This window comes from Atta colombica, unplaced genomic scaffold, assembly GCF_001594045.1.
Source record: "Atta colombica isolate Treedump-2 unplaced genomic scaffold, Acol1.0 scaffold210, whole genome shotgun sequence".
NCBI lineage: Eukaryota > Metazoa > Arthropoda > Insecta > Hymenoptera > Formicidae > Atta > Atta colombica.
This window is the reverse complement of record NW_017259306.1, coordinates 1,190-11,584: the sequence shown is the minus strand read 5'-3', so window position 1 is coordinate 11,584 and position 10,395 is coordinate 1,190. Positions and strand designations below refer to the sequence as shown.

The 10,395-nt window shown below is 41.2% G+C and overlaps 1 protein-coding gene across 1 annotated transcript in view; it reads left to right on the top strand.

Moving 5' to 3' along the window:
- Window positions 1-6,207, top strand: part of LOC108687631 (gamma-aminobutyric acid receptor subunit beta) — a 75,333-nt gene extending 69,126 nt beyond the window's left edge. Inside the window, 4 exon segments of the mRNA XM_018193507.1 lie at window positions 2,560-2,844; window positions 3,487-3,635; window positions 5,334-5,478; window positions 6,062-6,207. Of these exon segments, the coding sequence (XP_018048996.1) occupies window positions 2,560-2,844; window positions 3,487-3,635; window positions 5,334-5,478; window positions 6,062-6,207 (725 nt within the window).
- The last annotated feature ends 4,188 nt before the right edge of the window (window positions 6,208-10,395 follow it).

Genomic DNA, 10,395 nt, shown 5'->3' with positions numbered 1-10,395 from the left:
GTAGAAATGTCGATTATATAATTATCACAAAAAATCATAATAAATAAAGTCATCAGAGCGAAATGGCAAAATATTTTCGTTTTAAAAATATGTGAGAATATGCACTATATTCATACGGATGATTATGTCCAGCTCTGATCAAGGCATATGTATATATACAAATGTATATATAAAATGCAACGAGAATTAGACAAGTCATGTGTGAGTATATATACATATATATAATACGAATCCTGTTTTTATCCGCATCGATATGCACCGTATTATCTCACTGTATTATCTTTTCGCGAACACATTTAATTATATAAGAACAAGCTTGTTCAGTGAGACAACGACGTCCTACGATCATTCATTTCGACCGATCGACTGATCGACTCATTGGTTTTTATTTAAAAATATTAAGAAAGATGCAGACTTGAGTCACACGTACCCATAATTCCTAGATTTGATTTCCCTCTTCATTATAAATGTGTGTATATGTGTGTATGTGTGGACGTTGTACTATTTTTATTTTTACTACCATTGTGTAGCAATACTGACCTACAGAAGATGAAACATTTTGCTCTACTAGAACTTTAAATTTAGATTTCCTTTCAATGCGCGGATAATGGATTTCCATAGCTTTATAACATACGTACTATTGAGCATATAAATTGCTTCAGGAATAGTATTATGTCCACCTTTGACCTAATATCCACTATCCACAACCATCACCATCAAAACAATAATCGACACAACGAACTCGTAAATACAAATGATACGCCTTCCACTTCTCGATCGTAAACAACAATCGAGAAGATCGTCCATTACGATCTCTCATTACACGCCAAATATTCCGCCCACATGTTCCTTTAAAGTCAGTTTAATTTGGGCTCTCGATAGCTCTCTTCGCAAAGGTATCCCTCATAGAGAAAGACAGAGAGTAAGATAAACTGCGAGAGACAGATAGATAGAAAGAAAGAAAAGAACGAAAATTGTGAACAAAGAGAAAGGGGAAAAAATGAAAGAGAGCGGACTCGTAAGATTTGATGGGGGTGCGAGGTAAGTGGAGGCCCCCTCGGAACTGAAATGCTTTGAGGGCTTCCGCGAAGGTACGTACCAACCGCGGGGGGTCTCTCTATTTTTTCAGTCGGATACACGATGAGGGACATCCGGTACAAGTGGAACGAGGGCCCGAACAGCGTCGGGGTCAGCAACGAGGTCTCCCTGCCTCAGTTCAAGGTCCTCGGTCATCGTCAACGTGCCATGGAGATTAGTCTTACCACTGGTAACGTATAAACACAACCCCACCCCCCACCACCAACAAATAATTGTTCAACCCTCGCTTTTAACGGCATGGGTAAGGTGGAGAGACACGTGAGCGCTATCCGATGTCCGCAGGCGCAATTGTCGCTCGTAAGAAAAACCGTCGTAATCCTGTGTACCTTACTTACGTAAAGCCGTCGATCGATCGATCGATCTCTCTCTTTCTCGCGATCTCGCGCGTCAGTCCCGTCGAATAGCGGAGCTGGCTGGCGTTGTACGGATCGCTGGCTTAAACTTTTCTCGCGTTCGGCAGCGGTAAGTTTCCTCGAAAAATCATCGCTACATTTCTCCACTTGGTTTGAATGAAATTTTGGGTGAGCGAAATTGTCTTCATACTGCCATGGTGCTCCAACGTCAATCTCTAAGCCAGTTTCTCATAACACGAGCAAGTTTAAGATTGCTCAACGATGTAACATATACTCCAGCTGAAAATGATTTTAGCATTTGTGATTTTTCTTATAAACATTAAGCTTTTCATTCTTCGATATTATTCTCTAATTATATCGAGGATAATGACTAAACAATGTTATTCATATCATCTTAATAACAAAACCAATATCTTTCTCGATCCTACAGATATATCTTTTCGTGATAATGGCGCGTAAGAAATAGATTATCGCTAATTTGTTAAAACGGAAGGAAGCCATTATAGGACAAATTGCAACAAGGACAACTCGATTTTCCATTCTAATCGATTTCTCATTTTTCTTCTTATGTAACTACATCTCAAACCTTTCGATCGGCGCACAATACTCGCCGCCAATATACCTGTAACGTGCATGCATGCATATCTACATTGACAGACGTACATAAGACGAGCACGAAGAGTCGCGTATCAACGATGCGAATTTCACTTAACATCCAGCCAGCTCTGGTGCAGTATTTCCGGCCAGTGCAAGGAATAGAGAGAGCTATTTGTGAACAATGAATCCGCTTTTCCTGGTAAAATTCAGTGACGGAATGGGAGATCGAGCAAGAAGAACGGAGATCGAAGGTAGAAGAGCACACAACGAACGCATAAGAAGCGGGAGAGAGAGAGAGAGAGAGAGACAGAAAAAAAAGAAAGAGGGACAAAGAGAGAAAGAGAGAGATATATATATATATATATATATATATATACAAGAAAAGAGAAAGCGAGAAAGAGAGAGAGATAAACGAACAGTGAGGAGGAAGGACAGTGAGCACGGGAGATAAAGAGACATTAAATAGCGCCTCTCCGTCTCCCTGTCCTGACCTTCGATCTTTTAATCGTAGGGAATTACTCGCGGCTGGCCTGCGAGATCCAGTTCGTACGGTCGATGGGCTACTACCTGATCCAGATCTACATACCCTCAGGGCTGATTGTCATAATATCGTGGGTGAGCTTTTGGCTAAACCGAAACGCGACCCCCGCTCGGGTGGCCCTCGGAGTAACCACTGTGCTCACTATGACGACCCTAATGTCCTCGACGAACGCGGCGCTACCAAAGATCTCCTACGTCAAGTCCATCGACGTCTATCTGGGCACCTGCTTCGTCATGGTCTTTGCCTCGTTGCTCGGTGAGTGCGATCGTGTACTCTTCCGTGCCTTTACGTCGCTGCCATTAAGCTTTCCATCCTGCGTCCTCTCATATACTCCGTATAGCTCGGAGCCGTGCCGTTCCAGTAGCGAGCTCGTAGAGTATCGTAGACGGATACTTGTGCAGGGCTCACGTGACAAATGCAAGGGACCCATTTTCCTCGAAATCGTTATTTCTTGTTGATGACATTGATGTTTGTCGGTCCGAACCTTCGTTCCGTGATGGAACGGCGTCTCGGAAATTGTTTTCATGAAGCAATCGCGAAACACACAGAGGCAAGTTAATGCGAATAAGAGAATCCCGCGGCTTTCTTCAATCGATTCGTTACATGGCTTGACACACACATTGTTGCGTTTTCACAACTGCGATTGCGAGTACCTCATTACATACAACATCAAGGTACTTCGCCGTCGCGGTGCATCGGGATTTCCAGGGAAATGGCTTTCTTCCATCTGCACGTGAGCTCTACACAAGTACCGGGAGCGCAAGCATGAGTGAGATTCTCGACGGATGGAAGTGGGCCCCACGAACCGGGCTTCCCGCCCGGATCTTACAGTGGCAGACGTGTCATGGCATTGTATGATTACGTGTTTTCATTCCCGTGGATTCTTATTCTTCGCAGAGTACGCCACGGTGGGCTACATGGCGAAGAGGATTCAGATGCGGAAGAATCGGTTCCAAAAGATAGCCGAGAGCATGAAGGCGGCGAGCGAAAATCCAGGACCGCCGCGCGTGCCCGGCGATCATGGCGATCATGCGCCTAAGCAAACTGTGAGTAGCGACGGCCAAGATTGTCGTCGTTCCTGAATTTTTTTTTTCCATGCAGAATGTCGTTTTGTCACTGTGTATGACCAGGAGATCCAGACGTACTAGTGTTCCCCTGGACGATTTTACACGCTTTCTTTCAGCGAGTAGACGATCGGCTCTGTCAAGATATCCAGATGTCCCGATCATGGCACGATTACAGATTTATGCATAATCGTAGCACTTGTTTCATAACTTTTTGGCTCCCGAGAGCTGTGTAATGATATAAACATACACATACAACAAATATCATCTGTTTCGCTTTCATCAACGATGAAGGAAGTTTCAAATAAAAATTAATCTTAAACAACAATATAATATTGAATCATGTAGTAATCGCCATTAAAAACTAAATTTAATAAATAATGCTAAATAAATCTTTAATAAATACCAATAAATAAATATTAGAGTTCATCAAGCTATTTTTAGCTCATTACAAGGACAGGCTTAACAGGACGAAGCCGAGCATTATTCTCGATCCGATTCAGCACGTACCATCGCGCAATATAAATATATGCACTCTAACCCCCTCCCTCTTAAAAAAAAAAAACTAAAACCGGCAGGCTCAACACACGAAAGGTCAAAAGCTAAAAGGTTCTGCAAAATGAATTTCCCATTCGGCCGCGCAACGCGCCGGACAACGTGCTTCATGCCAACACGAACACGACGCACTATAAATTTTCTTTTAATCTTGGGTATTGTAGACCCCTCTTCCCCTTCCTCTCTTCTGAAAACAGAAAATATTAAAAGACCGGAAAAGAAAGAGAACAATGTAGGATAACGGAAAGAAGTGAGTAAACGAGCGATAGATGAACGGAACGGACAACGAAGGACGGTCATAAAACGTCGGATAAGAGAATGAGACGTTTTAATTAATTATTATTACAAAGTTAATTATTCATGTTATCCTGCGATAAATGTCTATGACGTGCGCGTTTTTTTACATGATTTTTTTAATTACGTATTTGATAATTACGTTCTGTTTCTTTCGAGACTTTTATACTTTAGAATTACTGTTTACGAAATACTAAAATCAAATCGAATATCTTTGGTGATTATGTGTTAACGTTATTCTTTCAAATGCATATTAATATTTTATTAAAATTTAATCAATAATGAAAATAATGTATTAAAAGTATTTGACAGTCTTACAACTTCCTGCAACAATCCCATTTTACATCAAATAAATATAAATCTTCTATAACAGAATGACCAATGATTGTAGATCAGCAACTAATAATAACAATAATAATAATAATAATTCTCCCACATCTCATCCCGACAATACCTATATCAACTAGCATCACATACTACACCAGCTTGAATTTTCACCAACCCGTTTTGCTTGAGCACGAGCAATCGCACCGCGCGTTTCTAACCGCGGTACTTTTACGAGAGACTTTTCCTATTTCATACTTAAACGTTTGTCGAATAAACTAAGCAGACGCGAGTCGCAACAGCGATATAAAAGCAGGTGAGTCTCTCGAATAACAATCGTTCCGATGACTACGTAAAATCGGACATCACCGCGTTGAACAAATAAAATGTACACTGCCCAGTCCTCGGTGTCGCATGCCAATCTGACAAAGTACGGGGTAAACCTCGGGTGAGGGACACCCCACAGCAAACTGCCGTGTCTCTTGTAAGTGGTCCCATGTTGTCCAGGAGGTGCGGTTCAAGGTGCACGACCCAAAGGCACACAGCAAAGGTGGGACGCTCGAGAACACCATAAATGGTCGCGCCGATGAAGAATCGGCGGGCGCGCCACAACATATTATTCATCCTAGCAAGGACATCACCAAGCTCTACGGTATGAGTAGACCATGTACGCACATTTATAACACTATTTTACCCCCCGCCTGGCAAGCTATCAAACAATATTCGGTTCTTAGCTTGGCAGGCTGTCTATTTCAACGAGCTTCTGAACGGTGCATAATAAACGTTATTGTACGGTTTAACCGTCAGCGAGCTCGGAAGGCCACTGGCGTGGTGTCATCATCGCGAGTAAAGGGCCTGACAAGGCCGTCAATTGTGCAATATGGATATCGAGTACTTTGAACTTCGTGAAGACTATGCAATATTCATGGCCGATGATACCACGCGCCTGCGCCCGGCCGTTGTATTATATACTATATATACATATATATCTCTACGCTTTGAAACACCGTCCGAAAACGCTTGTCACTGATCATCTCATAAAAAGCTTTTTGCATTTTAAGAAACATCTGTACAATTTATTTTCAAGCATTACGATGCACTATTAGACGCTTTTTCTACCCCTTGGGGTAAACGGCACCGCGCGAACTCGGAAGCTCACTGAAATATGCAATTCTTTTCCCTCCTTAATCTTACGTGTCGCAACTATTCTAATTCATTTTAACGTTCTTAAATAGGCATAACGCCGTCGGACATCGACAAATACTCCCGCATCGTATTCCCAGTATGTTTCGTTTGCTTCAATCTGATGTACTGGATCATTTATCTCCACATCAGCGACGTGGTCGCGGATGACCTCGTGTTGCTTGAGGAGGCAAAATAAACGACGACGTCGCAGTGCTCCGAATCGAGAAGGAAGAAGAGCAAAAGATTGCACAGAAATGAGCATTCTTATGGAACGAGGACCGATTCGCAAAGGAGGAAGCGAAAATGGTTCAAGAAAGATAAATAGAGACGCACTCGGTGATTATTTCGAGACGAGAGTAGTACAAGCGAATAGAGAGAGTAAAAGCGACCGACATCCGAGACAGCCGTAGACCAGCTCGCAGACCAGAGAGTTGCTCTCAAAATATGCTTAGGTCCATTTCGAGAACGCGGTAACCACTTCTCTACTAGAAGTAGTAGCGAATGTATACAGGCAGCCGCGCGGTTGCCTAGACGCGGAGTAGGACTACTTCGCGATCACCGGCAGGTAGATTAATGACTCATTGCTCCGACATGGCTTACCAAACGTTCGCTACCACTACTTGCGCGGCGCCGTGGCTACCGCATTTCTACCGGGCAACATGCTCTCGTTCGTCAATCAGCGATCGGGCACGCGTAAGCCTCGGCTATCGTCGTTGTCCACGAGGCTCTTCGTTAAAGACTCAATATGTATACATAAAAAAAAAAATATATATATATATAGGTCGCGCGATACATAGAAATATATATACATATATATATCGCGACGCAAGCGGAAACGGCAAGCAAGAGCTCAATCGCGAAGGCGAATCCACGAGCATACATACCATAAAACATTGCCAGTCTAGGTATTTCTAGTTCTTAAACGGAGAAAATACCTTCGATATAAACACTTGTCAATTTAGCCACCATTACATAGTAACGTTAACTAACGCTAAGAACAACACCGAGACTCGTCGGTTTGAAGCGACGATTCAATCGAGAGCAGCTTGAGGACGGAAAAATATAGGATTATCGACGTTCGTCGAGGTCGAGGATGAATCGTCGCTCTGACGCCGTCAGCAGCGTTCGCGCGCAGAGGAAATGTAGCGGAAATCACATGGTGGCATGTGTGCGCGTGCATGCGAGTGAACGAAAGAGAGAGAGAGAGAGAGAAAGAGAGAGAGAGAGAGAGAGAGAACAAATGAACGCGAGCATTGAGTATGAGTGAAAGCGCGCGCATGAAACGAAGAAACGGCGGGAAAGTTCATATTCCGAACGAAGATAAACAATGTATTACTATCGGAGACTGGTGCGACTTATTATCTAAGTAAGTACAGTAAGTATATGTATATTAACATATATACGCGCGCGCGTACGCGGCCACGTTAGGTACGCGCGTGCATGCATATTAGACACGTGCGTGCACACGTGCGTACGCAGAACGCATACAGACGATCGATGAGCATTCTACGCGAGGTCCACAAAGACACCGACAATGGAACGGAAGAAGGATAACACGACGCAGGACGCCCACGACGAAAGCAACTCGGATTTCACAGTGCCGGCCTCACTTCAGCATCCGCATTTATTTGGATTACGGCCAAGTAAGAGCCAAGTCTCTTTTTCATTTCGTAGGACTTTTTTACGATTTTCCACGACGCGACTTTTGTATTTCTGTATATGTATGACTCGCGTCGTCGCTGCGGTGAAATCGGCGTAACTATCGTCACTCGTCCCAGGGCGTCCCTGTACGCGTGTATGTGCGTGTGCACATGGCTCAATCGGGAGTACTCTTAGCTCGTACTATATAGTCGCGACTGTTTACGTAGGAAAACTCCCGGAACATATGATGATTATATACCGGACGTAAAAATACTCCAATCGAGTCGAAATAATTGAGAGGGACAACGAACCAAGGCAGAATGCAATTCTGTACTCGTTTCGTTTTTATTTTCATTTAAAGAAGATTCTTGTTAAAAAAATAAATAATTAATATATAAAATATACATGTCAATCAATGGACATGCCTTTCATTATAATTAAAAACCAATTCTCCCGACGGAGAACAGATGATAAAAATTAATTTATACAACCGCGTACACATAATTATTATCTTATTATTCTAAAACTACTCTAAAACTCTCTTTCGCGTATCTTAAATTACTTTGTGTCCAATAGTAAACCAACGTAGCTACTAATTTTATTGATTTATATCATTACTAATCCCATCCTTTTTAGTATGCAAAACAAGAAAGATAGTGAAATACAATTACTTTTATTTGCGGGAATTGTTTTTAGTTCCGAGCATACAACAGTCTTCTTGTTTCAACGTATTTCGTTGCCCAATGTTTTGTCAATTTAATTAACGTTAATTGCATGGTGTTCTATTTCCTTCTCTTGTACTCGCTGTCCTTTCTGAAATCCTGTTCGCCAGACCATCGATCACAAGAAGTTTCCAAAACCTACACTCGGAACTTTCTTCTTTGCACCTTTCATGTAAAAGCTGTCTAGTAGCTAAGAGTACTTTTTAAATATAGCTAATTCTTCCTTAGTAAAAATTAGATTGGATGCTATCTTTTGCTTTTGTAATTCTCACGATTTATATATTTCAATAATTAAATTTCAATTAAAAATTTTAGATCTGATTTAAAATTAATTAAAAAATAAAGTTGCATTACTTATACATTTCAAACATTTAATTCTTTAAAACTTGTCAATCTTCGTGTTGGCAATATAAAAATAATTGAGCGACATTCTTTTTTTTAGTTGGACTTCTGATGTTTATAATTTAGAAAAAGCACGAAAAACTTCTGAAATATTCTATATACACGTATACATAGCAAGTTTTCTTTTTGCTTCTCTCTTGCCCCTCGGATGTAGCGGCTGACTGCAAGCTGAGCCGTGGAAGCTTGCCATTCAGGATATCGACCAGCTGACACGCCCAACCCACCCTCTGACTCTTTCTCATCCCTCCTACGCTACCATTCTTACTCTTCCTCTCCCCATTCTCTCGTCCTCCATTCTATTTCGCAATCGCCAAATAGTCCATTTACCAGACGCTACTATCAGTCGTGCATTTAATAAGGAGATCCTTGCCTTAGTATTCCGCGAGAATTCTTTATGAGAATAGGTAATCCGTAGTAGTCCAGGATTCTGCCTTGGGACACTATTCACCTCAGATATTTGAGAGAAATGAAGGAGGGAAGGTCATATTCGAGCGTCACGTTTAATGTGAAAATGCTGAACCGTGCGATTTTTATTAGATAATATTGATCAATCTAATCGACTTCGTCATCGAAAAGTAAATTACGAATTCTCATAAACAATTATATACGCGATAAATTTTAGCACTTATTAAAACATACCGTATTTAAATTCAATTGGCAATCTTCTTTCACTGAATAAATAAATATCTAAATTTTATACAAAAATTGAAAGGGAAAAATATAAAAGTATCGTCTCTACTTCTTCAAGTCTCTAACTCGTCGAAACCGTAAAGTACTGATTTATATCAATAATTTTTTTTAATACACACAATTAAAATACAATTCTCTAAATAAAAAAAAGTTAACAGAACGATTCGTAAAACATTCAAAAAATATCTAACATTTAATAAATTTCTTAGAAATAACACTTAACTGTTTTAGATATTTTTTAAATAATTACCTTTTCTGAGTCGATATCGACAAATCTTTCTAAAACGAATAATTTAGGACTGTGAATAGAGAGTGACTTTCAAAATTCTCAAGTATCTATGTCAATTTTATATTCCCATAGAATGGATCGTACTTTAGAATTACAATTTGAGACCGATATAATTTCGATCGCGTTTCCATTGTCGCAAATAAGCAATAGTGATTTTCCAGTGTTTCATGACGTCGAAATTTTCAGCCAGCGAGATTATACCGATTCGATTAATCGCTGCACGTACTAAAAACTCTTTCACGATGACGATTGCACGCGCTTTAGCTTTCTCGATTTTTTTCAGACATATCGGCGCGATTACGCAGCACCTGATAGACTTTACATCTCGCATTTTCGCGATAATTCACGTACACAATCGACCGCGACGTTCGCGCGTTATTTCGGCGACTTATTTCGCTTTCGCGTTTTCCGTGCCGAATACTTAGCAACTGGTTCTCAATCGCGGTCACGCGATAATACAAATAATGGCGACGTGAGTTTATTGTGCGCGAAAAGGCGCAAATCGCGTGTCCAGCCCTCGTTCGTTTCTTTCTTCGACTGCGTTCGTACATAATATATAAGTATCGATACATTTCTCCACGTCCGCCCCAACCGGAAGCGTTGTGTGCAATTTATATAACTGTACATCCGTTATCTACTT